Source organism: Pseudorasbora parva, chromosome 21 (assembly GCF_024679245.1).
Source record: "Pseudorasbora parva isolate DD20220531a chromosome 21, ASM2467924v1, whole genome shotgun sequence".
Classification (NCBI taxonomy): domain Eukaryota; kingdom Metazoa; phylum Chordata; class Actinopteri; order Cypriniformes; family Gobionidae; genus Pseudorasbora; species Pseudorasbora parva.
In genome coordinates this window covers 23,771,952-23,792,184 of record NC_090192.1, presented here as the reverse complement: position 1 = coordinate 23,792,184, position 20,233 = coordinate 23,771,952, and the positions used below count along the sequence as shown (strand labels likewise).

The following is a 20,233-nucleotide window of genomic DNA, read 5'->3' as shown; positions in this document are numbered from 1 at the left end:
AGTGTCAGTTAACTTACATTGTTATAAAAATATTTCTATTTTATATAACTGCTTTTTTAAAAAACTTATTTTATTTATGAATCCGGGTAAACAGTGGTTCATCATGGTTTCAACAAAAAATATTAAGCTGCACCAAAAAAAAGCATTCCTTGAGCACTAAATGAATGATTTCTGAAGGACCTGTTTAATAGTATTTCCAAATATTGCTGTTTTAACTCTATTTTTGATTAAATAAACACAGCCTAGGTGAACATAAGAGACTCAAAACATTCAAAATCATACACACCCCAACCTTTTGAATGGTAGATAAAAGTTGAACCCTACAAAAAATTGTAACATTTGGGCTTTCCCCCTGTAACTTAAAACAGACCTCACTTGAAATATCTAACAGGTCACATACAGTATGAACTTACGTAGCAGCAATGACCACTTCCTCTGTGGTGACCGGTTGAGTGCGGGAGCGATCCTGACCTCTCCTCAACCTCCGTTCAACAGCAGGATTACGGCTCCATGCCTTCAGAACTGAACCATCTGAAGTCTTCTCTAGCTCCTAAGAAATAATAAAACTTCATAAGAAATAGTTTTACACAATAACAAACATAACAGATTAAAATATTGCGATTGACTTTGTGGAATTTAATTAGCTTATTCAGGATATTAGATCAGAATTGTTCCTTCTGCTTAGGACCCGTATTTATCAAGCATCTTAGAATTACTCACAAGAACACTGCTGGCTCAAAGCTGCACTTAAAAGTTAGTTATCAAGCATCCTAATCATACTTTTAGTAAAGAGTAGGACTTAATCTTAACTGTCAGTCTTAGAGTTGATTCACGGCACTCTGCTGTGCCACAAACGGGATTTTGTTTGATGTCATAGGCATGAACCAATCACTGAATAGATGTCCTTATTTAAAAATATTCTCTGATAAATTCACATTAAATGGTGAAATTCATAAGAGGAGTTTACATTCAACACACATTTGACAATAAAGAATTTTAAAGACAATACATTATGATATACACATTTGAAATGATAATCATGTTTTCCACCATGTCTTAATTACAAATTTTAAACTGGTATGCTGTTAACTGACCTATAGCCTAGATTTTTTAAATGTATTTAGCCACCATGGATTCCAAAAGAAAACAGAACTGGCAGGAGAAAGAAGCGATAGCTACTGCTTGCTGAATTAGTCGAACAGCATATTTTTTTTAAATTACAAAGCCCAACATTAACCAGCGCTGAAAAAGATGATGCCTGCTCTGTCCAAACAATACCGTTTGATTAACTGGCTGCTCGTCGTCAAACATTTCAAAAACATTTTCCCTCTCTTAAAAGATTTGCGCACGTCTCCGTCTCCTCAGTGCCATCACAAGCCCCTACTGGCAAATCCTAACCACTTGAGAGACCTCTCGAGCTGTCTTAAATAACTGGGAGAGTAAGAGTGATTCTTAGCTTTAAGAAATTTGATAACTTGCTTTTATACTTAAGTTTGAAAGTAGGAGTACATTTCATGAATTCTCAGCACTTAAGACTAAAATAGCACTTTGAGAAACTAGATAAATACGGGCTCTGGTTTTTAAATTGTGTTTTTGGTTACATTTTCTTCTTAGTATCTGAAGTTTCAAATGTCATGTTTAAAGGAACTGGATGTAAGAAATGTATTTCAATGAATCATAAAATGGCCCTGATATGTCACTAGACATTAAGAAATCATGTTCACTGACAACAGTAGTCCGGCCAGGATATTTTCATTTAAAAATTGTTGTTGCAGCCCTCAACTGATGTTGATGTTGACATGTTGTGTTTTGTCCTGAAGCTCCACCCTACACCTATCGACCAATCACAAAGTCAGTAGTGTTTCGGCATCCGGGTTGCCAGCTCTGCTCTAGTTACCACAGCTGCAGCTACAAATGTTCTTGCTGAATCCTGCAGCCAATCTGGCAACCTCGAGTCAGGGGGAAAGGAGAGAGGGGATACACCTCTAGAGTAATTTGAAAGTAATTGCAGTATCAGTTTTGGTCACAATCTTACATACACTTCCTTTAAAGTATGTGCCTGTGTGTATGGCAGTTGTGGGGTAATGGACTGAGGTGTCTCCTCTTTAAACACACCTTTTAATGCATAATAATTAAACCGTTAATGGCAGTACGAACTCAGTACTAGTACGTGCAGTTTTATTTGATTTAAAAATGTTAGTGAGAAGAAGAAAAATAACCTTTTGAAGGCATCTTATGTAAAACAGCGCTATATTTAACAAAGCACATACAAAAGACCCAAAAAAGGAAGCGATGTAACCTGTTTTACAGAATATGGAAGTTTGTTGCGTATAACCTCTATTGTAAGGCACCAATGGCATGTTCCGAACCCAAAGGCCATTCTTATGTGCGCTTGACGTATATGTGTGGTATGCAGGAGTGACTATTTGTGGCAAAAATACTAATGTAGTGTGTTTCAAATAAATCACCAACAGAAAGAGAAGCAGCAAAAAAAAAAAAACAGTTTTGAACTCAAAAAAAAAATAAGGGTTTGGAACAGAAGTACAGATGCACTCAAGCACCACATACCCTGAAGAGAGAGCGCTTGGCAGCCACACTCAGCTTTGCTCTCTCATCTAGCTTCTCTTCATCCACTGGAAAAAAAGAAAGGAGAGATGAGTCAAGCTTTTTCATGAGAACTAATTCATGAAACCCCATGACTTTCAGAGGACAACGCAATGCTAAACACATGGTAGAAAGATTACACAAGCACGTTTCTGCTTCACTACACTGATTTCACAGAGGTTAACCTTAAAGGCACAACAGTACACATTAAATGCCATTCATCTTCCAAACGCAATGTATAACCTTGATATTGTTTCTCACAGCGTAGCATGATCTTTTAACTGTATAATCATATTTTCGTATGATAATTACAAATTCATTTCCGCACCGTATAAGCCTGGAGCATCTAAACCTCCTCCCTGTCTGTTTCAAGCGTCAGCTCCTAAAGTGTGTCTGAAAAGTGAGATAATATACTTCTGATATATGTTTGTTTCCTTTGGTTCCTCTTTTCGTGATCGATATGACCCTCTAATCTTGTCATAATTGTAATATGTTTGTTAGTTGGACTGTCATGCGCGTGCTATCAAACTGTGTTTTTGGGGATTACTTTTTCACTGAACATTTGACCTGGATTACCATAGTAACACATTGCTTTTACTTATTGATGACATCATACCCCGGCTAGTTGGCACAGCTGGGTTACCTATGTGTGGGGCGGAGCTATCAAAAAGGGGCGTGTTTGTATAGGTGATTTGAAAACAACATCAGTTACCAGAAAGCACTAACCCCACCTTTAACTTTTAGCCAGCGGTCCAATTACAATACAGAATTCGTTAAGTTACAACGTTCATAGTACACTTCACTGTTTATATAAAAATATCAAGGAAAATATAATATGATCCATGAAGGTTTTTTTGTTTTTTTACATTGTCCTTGAAGCAGTGGCTTGAGTAACACACTTGGGGGTCAGTATGATTTGTTTAAGGTATTCATAATTTTATTCAGCAAGGAGGCATTAAATGGATTGATAGTAAAACCATTTATAACATTACAAAAGATTTCAATTTTAAATAAATGTTTTCAAAAAATGTTTTCTACATTGATAATTACAAGAAAATAAATGTTTTTTGAGCACCAAATCAGCGTATTAAGAATGAATTCTGAAGGATCTGGAGTAATGGCTGCCGAAAATTCAGCTTTGCCCTTAAAGAAATAAATTACATTTTAAAACATTACAGTCATTTTAATTTGTAATAATATTTCACAATGTTGCTGTTTTTACTGATCAAATAAATGCAGCCTTGGTGATCATAAGAGAATTACATTAAACATAAAAAAGAATATTACAAACCACAAAACTTTGAACGGTATACATGTATATTTCAGTGAACACTAAAACATTGCAATGCAAATTGTTACATTGCTTACACATACAGTAGGGCTAGAAAAGCAAAGCAGTACTAGTTTGAATAGATTCACAGGCCCCAAAAAGTAGGTCTGTTGCTCTCTGGAGTATTCATGCACAGTCCACTGCTTCTGTTTAGAGTTATCTTTAAAGTCACAGTGCCATGTCTCCATAAGCCTTTCCAAGTGAAAATGTTTCCCAGTTCAGACTCAAATTAACAATTACTTATTGCACGTAACATTAATATGTCTGTTTATACTACTGCGGAGCACAGATATGAAACAAATGCAAAGTTTTGTAATGTTATTGCGTCATCCTGCCCCATTACATAATAAATCTAAGACAGCATCTAAACCTTACAAGAGTGACTTTCCGTTTTAAATTGGCATAATAGAAAACCATGCTGAAAAACAGGTTTTTTAGTGTATGCAATTTAAAAAATAATAATAATTTGTATTAGACTTACCCTCAGGCCTTGGTGGTTCAGGGCTTGGACAAGACCTAAAGAGAACAAAAAGTAGTCTTACGATTAAACAGATCGGTTAGGATTGGAAAATGACTATATCAGCCAGCTGATTTGGAAAAATTGCAATGTGAGCAGACAAATGCAGCAGCATATTTAGGAAATGGAAAATACACAAATTAGCTAGTGGGAAGGTGCCGAAAACACAGTAAAAACGGCTTAATCCAGAGCGTTAGACAGAATTATAGATTTCGCCACATGCCACAGAAACAGAAGAGGGGGGGGTACAAAGAACCTTTCATAAAAACCAATGACCAAACATTTGGATTAGAATCCACTACACATAAAAACATTATACAATGTGTAGTATATAGCATTATGTAAAGTAAGCCAAAAGCTAACTCCAAACTGTGAATTTGTAAATACAGTGCAGTTAGAAAAAGAAAAGTACTAGTCCCGACACAGGTTTTCTGAGTTATTTCCAGTTTTCTGGGTTATTGCCAGATTAAACAAAAATGTATTAGACTACATCAAGTGTAATTTTAATGTGCACTCCAGGCTAACTCCACAATATCCGTGCATGAATCTACTCATGAGGCCTACCGGTCCAACTGTTCACGCTCAGTTGATGTGATTGGCTGAGTTCTAAACCTCTCAGATGTCTTTCTATTCTCAGTGGGACATATATACCGCGAAGGGCGGCGAGATGACCGATCTTTGACTCGCTCACTTCTCCAGGGTGTCTCTGTAACCACAGGCAGTTCTTCTGCCCTATTACATCACAAAGTATGACTGAATGAGGCAGCATAGAAGAATGGCAGATGCAGGCATGACATAAAGAGCAAAAAGCTAAAGCTTGATTACCTATACATCTGATCATCCTCATAGTGGGTTAAATGAACTAACGGAAATCCTACAAACAACTAAAGTGGCTAATAATTATTCTCTCAGCATATTTAGCATAAACATCCTAAATTGTCTCTAGAAAGACAAGGATGCCAAGCCAAGGTGAGACAAAAGACAGGCAGAGATGGTTAATTATTATTGACAGTGCGCACTAGACAAGCTGAGCAGCATGATAGCTAAAGGAATAGAGCATTCAAATCGGCTGGTCAACTCTAAATGAGCAATTTCTCGCTATTGTTATTAGCATTTTCTCAGCGCAATAACATTATGAGATTTTAAGAGTTAATTGTCAATGTTAGACAGGTTAGTAAGGCGATACATAACATTAATGTACCACCACCTACAGTTCGGCTTTCCGGGGACTCGCAACACTTTCCAGGTAGGTGTGGCGGAGTTGGGCTACTGAAACCCTGGCATCATGGGATAGGTGATCGCCATTGGGCACAACCTCTTTGACTGGGTCCTGAATGGGGTTCTGTTGAAAAACTGTCTTTTGGACATTCAGGGGTTTGGATGAATTTGGCATATATCTCCCGCTGGATGTCTGAACCGGGGCGTAGCAGCTAGCTTCAGCCTTCATATGGGCCTCTCGAGCTCTTGCTTGCATAGATTCAGCAGCCTGAAGACGGGACACATGCTCTGTGTAAACTTCCCGTCTTGACCGACTTCCACGCCACCCTCTGGGGTCATCTGCAACACTCTCGCTCTTGTGCCCACCGATGCCTGGGTTTACCTCCACATTGTCAGCACCACAGCAAGGGTCTTCAGTGCTCCTTTCTTTCCGTCGAATCTCAGAGGGTAAAACAGCCTTCCTGCTCCGCAGTAGCCCCTTCGCCGTCTTCACATCCTGTTTTCCATCCACTTCAAGTAATTCCTGAATGTCTTGTTTATGCCTGGAACCAGGTTCGCTACCCATAGAAAAGTAGCTCTGGCACCCAAGATCATGGCGTTCCTCAAGCCCGGGGAAGGTCGGCCGCTGTTTGGCTGGAGCGTCAACGAAGGTCCGAGTGTGAGGGTTATATCGAGGGTATGACTGGGGAAACTGGTTGTACGCAGATACCTCTGTGATTTGACCCCTGTGAAATGGCTCGTCACGGGCCAGTCTCTCCCTAACTCGGATTCTTCAGAAGAAGAGAAAAGAGTTTGTTACTTAGAGTAAAATGAGTTCAATATTCACTGACTGTGCAAAAGAAAAAACAGAACTGGAAGTGAGTTAAAGCGAAAGAATCTGATCCAAACAAAACAACCCTTAAGCCACAAAACCAGTTGAAGCATCTCAATACTGCATGGTTTATGCTTATTAGAATGTGGTTAAAAAGCAACCTTGACAGTGGTTGGAATAAAAATAAACTTAAAGTGTGTCAGAGTGGATTTTCAGTGGTCAGAATAAGAAGAACCATGCGAAAAAAATTAAATCACTGTAAAAAAATAAAAAAATAAAAAATCAAGTAGCAAAATACAATAACCGTGATATTAGAAACATACTGAACATACATCATATTTTCACAATCTCAAAATAGGGGATGTAGTCAAAACGTTATAAACAATGGTTAGTTCCTTGGTTCAGGGTTTTTCTTGATGCCAAAGATCCAGAAATATGATGTTACCCATTCTTATTAACACAGTAAAAGCAGCTATATTCCCATATATACTGTGTGAGGGGAAAAAAGAGTGAACATATAAATAAAACTTGTTTGCTAAACGAAATAATTAGTTTTGACATGTGATTTCATATTATTCATATTTATATTATATCAAAGCCAAATTAAATGAAAATAAAACACAGGAAAGTATTATTTGTAGTCCTTGATGTATAAACCTAAAGAGAAATAATAATTAAAACATTTCCCCAATCACCTTGTGGTATCCCGGACCACAGTTTGAAAACCCCTTCTTTAGATGACAAAGTACTGAAAATACAACAGATTCTGCTTTGAGGATTCTGCATAAGTTTGACCTGTAACGGCTTCAAACCATTATCAGCATTGATTCATAAAGGTGGTTTCTCCCCTGTAAATCGTATAAATGTCTAGATATGGGCATCCTAATACCCAGTTAATTTCACACTATACCAGCGTTTCGTTACACACTGGGTGAGAGAGGTTTGCTGATAAACTAGTTTAGTTTGTGATGGCTGGATCTTTAGGTTTAGATCAGCAGAATCAATGCTCTCAGGAGGGGGAGGAAAAAGACTCTCTCATCCAAAACCTTTTGCAGTTAGTGCACTACCAATGAAGTGAGATTTAAATCACAAAGAAAACCTCCTATAATGCTTTTAAAAGATGTCTGTTTATTTTAGGGTTACTCTGTGTCTACCTCTTCTTTTCCACCCATTCATCCAAGTTAAAGGTTGATTTCCATCAGCTGAGAGCTACAATACTGTTAAAAATCATGTTAAGCAATCCAATCATACCCATCACATCCTTTTTATGAGTTGTATCCCACACTCCTCTAGCTGCTAAAAGCGTTTTCTCCTAACCCAAGTTGGCGGCTGCCATCTATACACACTCACACTTCAGCTCCTCTGGACCCCTGTTTAAGTGAAAACATGCTTTGCTCTCTGTAATTGTTGAGTCATGTGAACTGTTTTTAACCTCCTCTAAGTGGAATGCATTTTCAAGACTAAATTAGAAAAATGCCTGTAACAAAATACTGCCAAACATTATGTTTGGGATATGGTTCATGAAAAGGGAAAAAAGTGGTTGAATTTTTTTTAACTGTGCAGTAAATGCAAACATAAAGACAGAGATGATTTTTGTAGACATAAGAAATATCTAAAAGAAACCTAACACAGGGCTTATTTGATTAAATAAATTAGGATAAACTAGATGATGAACTCTAAAAGCAACTACATCTCAGACTTGATCACTATAACAAGGCTTTTTGTTTCACAAGGTTATGCTTGTGCAAATACAGATTTAGAAGATGAGGTGGAGATGAAGAGCTCATGCTTCTTCTTTTCTCTGAACACAGCTCTTTTATCTATGTCTGGGTTTGTCAAAGTGAGCAGACATTAAGTGACCAGAAATTGTAGAGGAGAAATAAACCCACATACTAGTATTTAAAACACTAACCTAGACGTCTGCAGAGGAACTGAGAGAATACGAGCAAAAATAGAGAGAAAACTGATGCAAAACGGGAACACAATTTGCGTGTGAAATGATTCCCAGAAAATGTGGCTCTGGTGTTTTGCATGACTAATCAAGTTATCACACTCTCCATTTGGCATATTGAGCTAATGCAGGCTGAATTATCTGCGTTTACATTCTTGTCGAGTTTAGTGACTCATAGCTCAATAATTTTCTCACCACAGTATCAAAAATACAAACTCAAGTCACGCTTGCTTCAAGCAGATACTGAAAAGCAATACAAGAACAAAACCTGCAAAATATAGGGTAAAACCACACACACAATGTCATTGAGCAGTGGACTGTGACTGAAGTATATTAGAAAGAGTTAAGGGTAAACTGCAACAAAAGGGTCTGAATATTCAATGATCAAATTCAAATCCACAACACTTATTAACAATGTGGATGGGATGGGTGGTAGAAATTTGAACAAGGGTGGCCATTATGTTACTGAGATGATGGGCCCAACTCAAAACCATTCCCTGAGCCCTCTACCTTGCTGGTTCCAAACAATCTGACAGACTAAACCAGCTGAGATTTTAAGCAATGTATAACAAAAATAACATCTCTGCATCTTCACTTGTTTTAAATACACTACCAATCCATAGTTACCAATATATAGTTATATACGAGCCTGGACCACAAAACCAGTCATAGAGGAACATTTTTACCATTGATGTATGGTTTGTTAAGATTGGACAATATTTGGCTTTGATACAACTGTGAAAATCTGGAATCTGAGGTGCAAAAAAATGAATCTAAATATTGAGAATCACCTTTAAAGTTGTCCAAATTAAGTTCTTAGCAATCCATATTACTAATAATAATACATTTTTGATATTTATGCTAGAACATTTACAAAATATCTTCATAGAATATGATTTCCTTTGCCAAACTTTACAACTTTGTCTTCCAAGCTACCACACCCCAGCCAGAATAACCTGCAAAGTGGAAGTGGACTTTTTCCCAAAAAGACTATAATCCAAAAAAACACTAGAAAACATAAGACTCCTTTCCTATTGTCTTTTTTATCTTACATTCCAGCAAGGCCGTTCATAGAGATGGTTTGAGATTAGGGCCATGAAGTTAGGCGGGACCACTGTTAAGTGAAGGGTGTCAAACACACCCACAAATCCCAAATGTATGGTACCTGGAAGGCCAGTTGATTGGAGAGAGGGTGTCTCCTTCTGAATCAGTCTGAAGCGACCATTGGTTAGCAGACTGGCTGAGGGAGCTAAATTAGTTGAGAAACACCCAAGAGAGTGAACCACTCAACGGTTTATTAGGAGAGAGAGAAAGAGGGAAAAAGAAAAGAGGGGGGAAAAACCTTAAAAGAAACCAGGTTCCTGAAAAAAAGAGTAGGGCCTCAAATAAGTTATGAAAATTGAATCTGGCTTGCTGGGATCTAAGATGTAAAGGCCAAGTCCTCGTTTGTTCACATTAACTAACCAATCAAACGTTATACTGACATTATGAATGTGCTCTGGATATTTCCTGAATATCATTCTTTATCATACTCATTTGTAATTTTTTGGCTTGGCTTAATGTTGGGAATTTTAATTCAGCTGGAGTCTTTTGTTGCTTAATTTGGCACGCACTTTAAAACCAAAGCGTCACAGAGCACTGACCCATGCCATATAGAAACAGCTGCCAAAGGACAGTAAAGGTCAATGCTAATGGATAATGTGTCGTACTGAACAGAGCCCACCCATCTTTAGGGAGCTGTAGAAACACTCCTAACAGTATGCAAGCCAAATCCTGCATACTGACAGCTTTCTTTTGGGGAAAATATCTGTGAAAGACAGGTTCAGGGGAATACCAGCCAACATTCTTTCCAAAAAAGGAAAGAATAAGAGAAGGAAATTAAGACACTGATATATTAAGATAATACTTGGTCACTGTAAGAGGGAGACAAAAGAAGAAGATGATGAAGAAGAAACAGCTAATGTGTTAAGACTCACCCGTGTCTTTGAAGGATGTTGTGAGCCTGCTGCTCAATAAACAGATCACCAGGAGATGCTCCCTGTTTGGGTGATGGCATCATCACCCTTCGACCTGTATTAGGCGAGCTGGGAACCCCCATCGCCCCTGGTTCCCTCACTGGAGCCCTGGCAGACCCGGACACATCCATATATGCAGATGGGTCATGTGCAACCCCTCCACTTTCATGTAATCTATCCCGATCTTGTGCCCTCCTCTGGTTTTCCAGATTCATCATCCTCTCACGCTCAGATATGGAGTCTGTGCATTCTCGGCTGTGCTCTGGATCGGTGTGAATGTGAAAGCTGGCCCTATCTCCATGATGGCTGGTGGTGTAAGCATTATGCTCCACCCTGTCTCCTCCTTCTAATTTTGACCTCTGTTGTCGGTCTGAGCCATCAGGCTCTCTAGAGGTTCTGGAGTAGCGAGTGGTATAGTCGGTTTCGGCCTCCTGATCCAGAGAGATGCCATAGCGCTCTGCTAGTTGACGACGCCGTTCTGCCTTGTAGCGAGCAATCCTTTCAGCTTTAGAGTCCAGCTCTGCCACATGAGTGGAGCCAGTGCTGTAGACAGAATCCGGCTGGACTGTGTGGGTTCTGGACTGAACCTCTGCACTGTGCGGATTTGGAAAGTTTGGGTCATTTTTTCCATAGGGCTGAAGAGAAACTACAATGAGAGAGACAGGAAGACAATCGATAGTTTACACTGAATCAATTTGCCTAAACTTTAAAGGGTTAGTTCACCCCAAAATGAAATTTATGTCATTAATGACTCACCCTAATGTCGCTCCTTACCCGTAAGACCTCCGTTAATGTTCGGAACACAGTTTAAGATATTTTATATTTAGTCTGACAGCGTATCTAAGTGTAGGCACACTTTACTGGCCATGTCCAGAAAGGGAATAAAAACATCATCAAAGTAGTCCATATGTGACATCAGTTGGTTAATTAGAATCTCTTGAAGCATCAAAAATACATTTTGGTCTAAAAATAGCAAAAACTACGACTTTATTCAGCATTGTCTTCTCTTCCGTGTTTGTTTTCAAACCTCAAATAAAGATTCAAACAGTCATGAATCAGCATGATGATTCATGATTTGGATTGCCAGTGTCACGTGATTTCAGCAGTTTGGCAGTCTGACACGTGATTCAAATCATGAACCAATCCGCTGATTCACAACCATTTGAATCTTTATTTGAGGATTGAAAACAAAGCGGAAGAGAAGACAATGCTGAATTAAAGCTGCGAGCAGCGATGACGGGCCCAAGCCGGGGGCACCGCCACCCCGGTGGCATCAGCTTAACTGTGCACAGCAGGCCAATAGGCATTTAATATGGGAAAAAATAAATAAAGGGACTATGTCAAAGTCAATTGAATTCACCTCATTAACTGCAGCAACTGGTGCTGCTATGACCAGGAACCACAACACTCACATCTCTGAGATCAATCACATTTTATTCTTTAATTTTATGTCAGATGATGTCAAATGTCAATTTCAAATGAGTGCAGAATACTGTCCAAATGCTGAAGTTGTATTATCCTTACACTTCTCTTAAAAATAAATTAAGCCAAATCACAGAGACCGCAACAATGATTTTAATATCAGTGTCAGGTAAGAGTAATATGCGTGCATATAATTTATGGAAGTTTATTATAAACAGGCACTTTAATAAGATCATGTGAAATTAACTTTTTTTATCCATTTGAATTCTATCAATAAATAATTAGTTTAAAGAGGTGTCATACGTGATCTTTGCAAACACAGCACATGACCTTCTTTAAAGCCCATGTTATAGAAAACAATTAAAAGTATTGGGACATCACTTTCAATTATGTGCAAATATATTTTTTGCAGCTCAAAATTTTGTAAGTTCAGAAGACCAGTATTTAATTAAAGATATAATATATGTTTTAGTTTTTTACTTATTTTTCACAATAAAGTGATAGATATTTGTGATAGCCTATGATATGAAAGGGTTAAATTATGAAAACACAAGAGAAAAGGTGACACACACACAGAGTGAGAGAGACCCCCTCCACACACACACACACACACACACACAGTGATCCTAAGAGAGGGAGAGGGAGGGGGGAGGGGGAATGACAGACACAAAATCTAAACAGTGAGAGAACATTGTTTTTATTTAACTGTCTGAAAACACTGTTTTGCAATAACAACAATAGTTTTATCTTCAAAACAGTGTTCCCTAGGACATATCCAACCTGGTTACTAAATAAGGCTACACTTCCAACTTCTGGTTATTCTATATACCGGTAGCTCATTGGTTATCATTTTTGTCCTTAAACATTAATCTTCTCATTTTTAAGTTACACACACCAATTACTTTTTGTTGAAAAAGACAATTAAATGTGTTTTTTCCTTTGTTAGTAATTTTTTTAAAATATTTATGTTTTATTAATAATTATTTGTATTAACACAATTATTTAACTAATTATATAAAACAATATTGTCAATGCCCTACAAATAAACTGGTTTTATACATTTATTTTTTTATTCAAACCCAGAATAATATGTTTTATCATTTAATGCAGGCCAAAGCACAGCATTGAGAGGTAATCTTTTTAGCGCACACGCACACACACACACACACACACACACACACACACACACACACACACACACACACACACACACACACACACACACACACACACACACTCATGTCTGGTTCACTATCTTTCTGGGGACTCATAGACGTAATGGTTTTTATGCTTTACAAACCATATATTCTGTCCTCCTGCCCCTACCCCTAAACCTACCCATTTCACAAAACTTTCTGCATTTTTACATTTTCAAAATAACTCATTCTGTATGATTTATAAGCTTTTGTACCCATTGGGACCTCAATTTAGGCCCCTACAGTGACATGTGTCCCCATGAGTCTGTGTGCATTCAGGTTGAAGTCCCCACCAGGCTAGAACAACACACACACACACACACACGCACACACACACACACACACAGTAGTAATGCTGAAGTATGCTGCAGGCAACTCAAATCAGCTCAGCCCATCCCCCCATCCACAACACCCCCCTTCACCCCCCCGCCCCTGCCCCTCACACACACACACACACACACACACACACACACACACACACACACACACACACACACACTCATGTCTGGTTCACTATCTTTTTCTGGGGACTCACCATAGATGTAATGGTTTTTATGCTGTACAAACCATATATTCTGTCCTCATACACTGCTCCTACCCCTAAACCTACCCATCACACAACTTTCTGCATTTTCACCTTTTCAAAGTAACTCATTCTGTTTGATTTATAAGCTTTTGTACCCATTGGGAAGTCCCCATGAGTCTGTGTGCATTCAGGTTTTAGTCCCCAGCAGGCTAGAAAACCATTCACACACACACACAGAGGCAAGTTTTTTTGCTTGAAAACTTATACAATATTGCCCTCTATTGGTCATTTAAGTGAGAGCATAAGTGTTGAAAAAAAAAACAGTGTGCTATATAGAATAACCAGCAGGTGGGAGTATAGCCTTATTTATGAACCAGTTACTTGTGTCTCTCTTTTGTCTTTTTTAGCCTTTTGCTAAGGGAAAACCGTTTGAGATATCCAATAACCGTTCACATTTTAGCATCTTCTGTATATTTGCTTCATGTTGTCCGAGTTTGGAGGAGATTGAATGAATCGCTTTTGAGGAGAAGGTAAAAACTCAGAGCTCGCTTTCGACTTCTTGTTATCTTCCAACCAAATTATCTGACTTCCTGTTGGTCAGAGCTAATGACAGTAAATTAGAAAGTTGTCCGGCTCAAAATGTACAATATATATACCGAGTTTGGTGACTGTAGATAAAACTAACCCCCCGCTTTGGACAAAAGATGGCGCTATTGAGCCCCTCTACCACGCCCGTTTCTGAATCTTTGCTTGCATCTTCTGGACAGCATGTCTGATGTGTGTGTTGAGTTTCATGCAATTTCAAGCATGTGAAGAGTCTCAAAAACACCAAAAAAGATTATTGGACTTTGACACATTGCCATGACAACAGTTTTTCTAGAATCAGGAATCCATTCATATGTCTATATCTGCCATGTTTTGACATTATACTGATGAAGTTTGAAGTAAATCGGGTGAAAATAAGATGGGGATTTAAAGCAATTTTGAAAGTGACACACTTCCTGCTGCCAGTTGGTGGCGCTATAACTTTGTCTCACAAAAGTCATATCCATGTGATCGGCCTCTTACAACGAACACACAGCTGAAGTTTCATCAAAATGAATTAATGTATGCAAAAGTTATAACACACTTCCTGTTTCCTTTTTCTCGCCATAAATTCGTCTCTTCGCCACGGCCAAACCGTTTGAGAAATCAGAAAGTTGCTCGCAATTTGGCATCCTCAGTGTCTTGACTTCATGCTGACTGAGTTTGGTGCTGATCGGGTGAATCGTCTAGGAGGAGTATCGCAAATTCCACAGCATGCGTTTTCCGAACAACCCATAATAGCTCACTTCCTGTTGGGCTGACGCATAACTTAGAGCACGAAAGTTGTTCGGCCCGATGAGCTCTATATGTGTACCGAGTTTCATATATGTACGTGCAAGTTGGTTTGATTTATAGACCATGTTTTCAGACCCCACTTTAGGGGGCGCTGTCGAGCCCCCCTGCCACGCCCGGGTCCCAGCCTCAGCCCGGCCCTGATGGCCGCGCATTCTGATGCGTGTGCAAAGTTTCAAGAGTTTTCGAGCATGGGAAGGGCCCCAAAAATGCCCAAATAGTCGCGTAAAAAAAATAATAATAATTAAAGCTGCGAGCAGCGATGACGGGCCCAAGCCGGGGGCACCGCCACCCCGGTGGCATCAGCTTAACTGTGCACAGCAGGCCAATAGGCATTTAATATGGGAAAAAATAAATAAAGGGACTATGTCAAAGTCATTTGAATTCACCTCATTAACTGCAGCAACTGGTGCTGCTATGACCAGGAACCACAACAGTGACATCTATGAGATCAATTACATTTTATTCTTTAATTTTATGTCAGGTGATGTCAAATGTCAATTTCAAAATGAGTGCAGAATACTGTCCAAATGCTGAAGTTATATTATCCTTACACTTCTCTTAAAAATAAATTTGCCAAATCAGAGACCGCAACAATGATTTTAATATCAGTGTCAGGTAAGAGTAATATGCGTGCACATAATTTATGGAAGTTTATTATAAACAGCCACTTTTATAAGATCATGTGAAATTATTATTTTTTATCCATTTGAATTCTATCAATAAATAATTAGTTTAAAGAGGTGTCTTGCGTGATCTTTGCAAACACAGCACATGACCTTCTTTAAAGCCCATGTTATAGAAAACAATTAAAAAGTATTAGGATATCACTTTTAATTATGTGCAAATGTATTTTTTGCAGCTCAAAATGTTGTAAGTTCAGAAGACCAGTGTTTAATTAAAGATATAATATATGTTTTAGTTTTTTACTTATTTTTCACAATAAAGTGATAGATATTTGTGATAGCCTATGGTATGAAAGGGTTAAATTATTAAAAAAACAAGAGACAAGGTGACACACAGAGTGAGAGAGACCCCCTCCACACACACACACACACACACACACACACACACACACACACACACACACACACACACACACACACACACACACAGTGATCCTGAGGAGGGGGGGGGGGGGGTAACTAATTATATAAAACAATATTGTCGATGCCCTACAAATAAACTGGTTTTATACATTTATTTTCTTATTCAAACCCAGAATAATATGTTTAATCCTTTAATGCAGGCCAAAGCACAGCATTGAGAGGTAATTGTTTTAGACAGAAGAGTGGCTCACACACACACACACACACACACACACAGTAGAAATCAGTGACACGTGTCCCCATGAGTCTGTGTGCATTCATGTTGAAGTCCCCACCAGGCTAGAAAAAATAACACACACACACACACACACACACACACACACACACACACACACACACACACACACACACACACACACACACACACACACACAGTAGTAATGCTGAAGCATGCTGCAGGCAACCCTTATCAGCTAAGCTCAGCCCATCCACCATCCCCCCCCCTCCCAACACACACAGACACACACACACACACAGACACACACACACACAGACACACACACAGACACACACACACACACACACACACACACACACACACACACACACACACATACACTCATGTCTGGTTCACCATCTTTTTGGGGACTCAGCATAGATATAATGGTTTTTATGTTGTACAAACCATATATTCCGTCCTACACTGCCCCTGCCCATCACAGGAAACTTTCTGCATTTTCACATTTTCAAAAGAACTCATTCTGTCTGATTTATAAGCTTTTGTACCCATTGGGACGTCCCCATGAGTCTGTGTGCATTCAGGTTGAAGTCCCCACCAGGCTAGAAAACCATTCACACACACACACAGAGGCAAGGTTTTTTGCTTGAAAACTTATACAATATTGCCCTCTACTGGTCATTTAAGGGAGAGCATGTGTTGAAAAAAAAAAAAAAAAAAAAACACAGTGTGATATATAGAATAACCAGCAGGTGGGAGTATAGCCTTATTTATGAACCAGGCACTTGTGTTCTTATTTTGTGTTTTTTAGGCTTTTGCTACGGGAACACCGTTTGAGATATCCAATAACCGTTCGCATTTTAGCATCTTCTGTATATTTACTTCATGTTGTCCGAGTTTGGAGGAGATTGAATGAATCGCTTTTGAGGAGAGGGTAAAAACTCAGAGCTCGTTTTGCCACTTCTTGTTATCTTCCAACAAAATTATCTGACTTCCTGTTGGTCAGAGCTAATGACTGTAAATTAGAAAGTTGTCCGGCTCGAAATGTACAATATATATACCGAGTTTGGTGAATGCAGATAAAACTAACCCCCCACTTTGGACAAAAGTGACACTTCCTGCTGCCAGTTGGTGGCGCTATAACTTTGACTCACAAAAGTCATATCCATGTGATCGGCCACTTACAACGAACACACAGCTGAAGTTTCATCAAAATGAATTAATGTATGCAAAAGTTATAACACACTTCCTGTTTCCCTTTTCTCGCCATAAATTCGTCTCTTCGCCACGGCCAAACCGTTTGAGATATCAAAAAGTTGCTCGCAATTTAGCATCCTCAGTGTCTTGACTTCATGCTGACCGAGTTTGGTGCTGATCGGGTGAATCGTCTAGGAGGAGTATCGCAAATTCCAGAGCATGCGTTTTCCGAATAACCCATTATAGCTCACTTCCTGTTGGGCGAAGCTTATGACTATGAGTGCGGAAGTTGTTCGGCCCGATGAGATCTATAAGTGTACCGAGTTTCATACATGTACGTGCAAGTGTGTTTAATATATAGACCCTGTTTTTCAAGGGGGCGCTGTTGAGCACCCCTGCCACGCCCGGGTCAAAGGCCTCTGCCAGACCCTGTTGGCCGCGCATTCCGATGTGTGTGCAAAGTTTCAAGAGTTTTCGAGCACGTTAAGTGCCCCAAAAATGCCCAAAAGGCGAAAAGATAATAATAATAATAATAATTAAAGCTGCGAGCAGCGATGACGGGCCCAAGCCGGGGGCACCGCCACCCCGGTGGCATCAGCTTAACTGTGCACAGCAGGCAATAGGCATTTAATATGGGAAAAAATAAATAAAGGGACTATGTCAAAGTCATTTGAATTCACCTCATTAACTGCAGCAACTGGTGCTGCTATGACCAGGAACCACAACAGTCACATCTATGAGATCAATTACATTTTATTCATTAATTTTATGTCAGATGATGTCTAATGTCAATTTCAAAATGAGTGCAGAACACTGTCCAAATGCTGAAGTTGTATTATCCTTACACTTCTCTTAAAAATAAATTAAGCCAAATCACAGAGACCGCAACAATGATTTTAATATCAGTGTCAGGTAAGAGTAATATGCGTGCATAAAATTTATAGAAGTTTATTATAAACAGCCACTTTTATAAGATCATGTGAAATTATATGTTTTTATCCATTTGAATTTTAATCAATAAATAATTAGTTTAAAGAGGTGTCATACATGATCTTTGCAAACACAGCACATGACCTTCTTTAAAGCCCATGTTATAGAAAACAATTAAAAGTATTAGGATATCACTTTCAATTATGTGCAAATGTATTTTTTGCAGCTCAAAATATTGTAAGTTCAGAAGACCAGTGTTATATATATATAATACATTTTTAAACTTATTTTTCACAATAAAGTGATAGATATTGCTGATAGCCTATGATATGAAAGGGTTAAATTATGAAAAACAAGAAACAAGGCGACATACACAGAGTGAGAGAGACCCCCTCCACACACACACACACACACACACACACACACACACACACACACACACACACAGAGTGATCCTGAGAGAGAAGGGGGGGGAGGGGGGGAATGACAGACACAAAATCTAAACAGTGAGAGAACATTGTTTTTATTTCACTGTCTGAAAACACTGTTTTGCAATAACAACAATAGTTTTATCTTCAAAACAGTGTTCCCTAGGACATATCCAACCTGGTTACTAAATAAGGCTACACTCCCACCTTCTGGTTATTCTATATGCCGGTAGCTCATTGGTTCTCATTTTTGTCCTTAAACAAAAGGCATTAATCTTCTCATTTTTTTAAGTTACACACACTACTTTTTTTCCCTTTTCTTTTTAAAGACAATTAAATGTGTTTTTTCTTTTGTTAGTAATGTTTTTTTAAATATTTATATTTTTTTATTAATAATTATTTGTATTAACACAATTATTTAACTAATTATATAAAACAATATTGTCAATGCCCTACAAATAAACTGGTTTTATACATGAATTTTTTTATTCAAACCCAGAATAATATGTTTAATCCTTTACTGCAGGCCAAAGCACAGCATTGAGAGGTAATCTTTTTAGACAGAAGAGTGGCTCTCACACACACACACACACACACACACACACACACACACACACACACACACACACACACACACACTGTAGAAACCAGTGACACGTGTCCCAATGAGTCTGTGTGCATTCAGGTTGAAGTCCCCACCAGGCTAGAAAAAAGAACACACACACACACACACACACACACACACACACACACACACACACACACACACACACACACACACACACACACACACACACACTAGTAATGCTAAAGTATGCTGCAGGCAACTCTTATCAGTTCAGCCCATCCACCCCCACCCCCCACACACACACACACACACACACATGTCTGGTTCACTATCTATTTGGGGACTCACCATAGACATAATGGTTTTTATGCTGTACAAACCATATTCTGTCCTCCTACACTGCTCCTACCCCTAAACCTACCCATCACACAAAACTTTCTGCATTTTTACATTTTCAAAAGAACTCATTCTGTCTGATTTATAAGCTTTTGTACCCATTGGGAAGTCCCCATGAGTCTGTGTGCATTCAGGTTTAAGTCCCCACCAGGTTAGAAAACCATTCACACACACATAGAGAGGCAAGGTTTTTTGCTTGAAAACTTATACAATATTGCCCTCTACTGGTCATTTAAGGGAGAGCATAGGTGTTGAAAAAAAAACAAACAAAAAAACAGTGTGATATATAGAATAACCAGCAGGTGGGAGTATAGCCTTATTTATGAACCAGTTACTTGTGTGTCTCTTTGGTATTTTTTAAGCTTTTGCTACGGGAACACCGTTTGAGATATCCAATAACCATTCGCATTTTAGCATCTTCTGTATATTTACTTCATGTCGTCCGAGTTTGAAGGAGATT

At 38.7% G+C, this 20,233-nt stretch overlaps 1 protein-coding gene across 18 annotated transcripts in view; it reads right to left on the bottom strand.

Moving 5' to 3' along the window:
- Nucleotides 1–20,233, bottom strand: part of svila (supervillin a) — a 111,390-nt gene that overhangs the window by 44,506 nt on the left and 46,651 nt on the right. For 12 of the 18 annotated variants that reach the window (XR_010900243.1, XM_067430232.1, XM_067430229.1 and 9 more), the window contains exons 6-12: nucleotides 10,408–11,092; nucleotides 9,597–9,680; nucleotides 5,663–6,439; nucleotides 5,016–5,183; nucleotides 4,416–4,450; nucleotides 2,569–2,633; nucleotides 414–550 (exon numbers count right to left, since the gene is read on the bottom strand). Coding sequence is in view for 17 of the 18 variants with exons in the window: in XM_067430232.1 (XP_067286333.1) it covers nucleotides 414–550; nucleotides 2,569–2,633; nucleotides 4,416–4,450; nucleotides 5,016–5,183; nucleotides 5,663–6,439; nucleotides 9,597–9,680; nucleotides 10,408–11,092 (1,951 nt within the window). In the remaining variant the exon portion in view is untranslated. The remainder of the gene's footprint in view (nucleotides 1–413; nucleotides 551–2,568; nucleotides 2,634–4,415; nucleotides 4,451–5,015; nucleotides 5,184–5,662; nucleotides 6,440–9,596; nucleotides 9,681–10,407; nucleotides 11,093–20,233) is intronic. The other 6 variants (XM_067430241.1, XM_067430242.1, XM_067430243.1 and 3 more) reach the window with 3 other exon arrangements.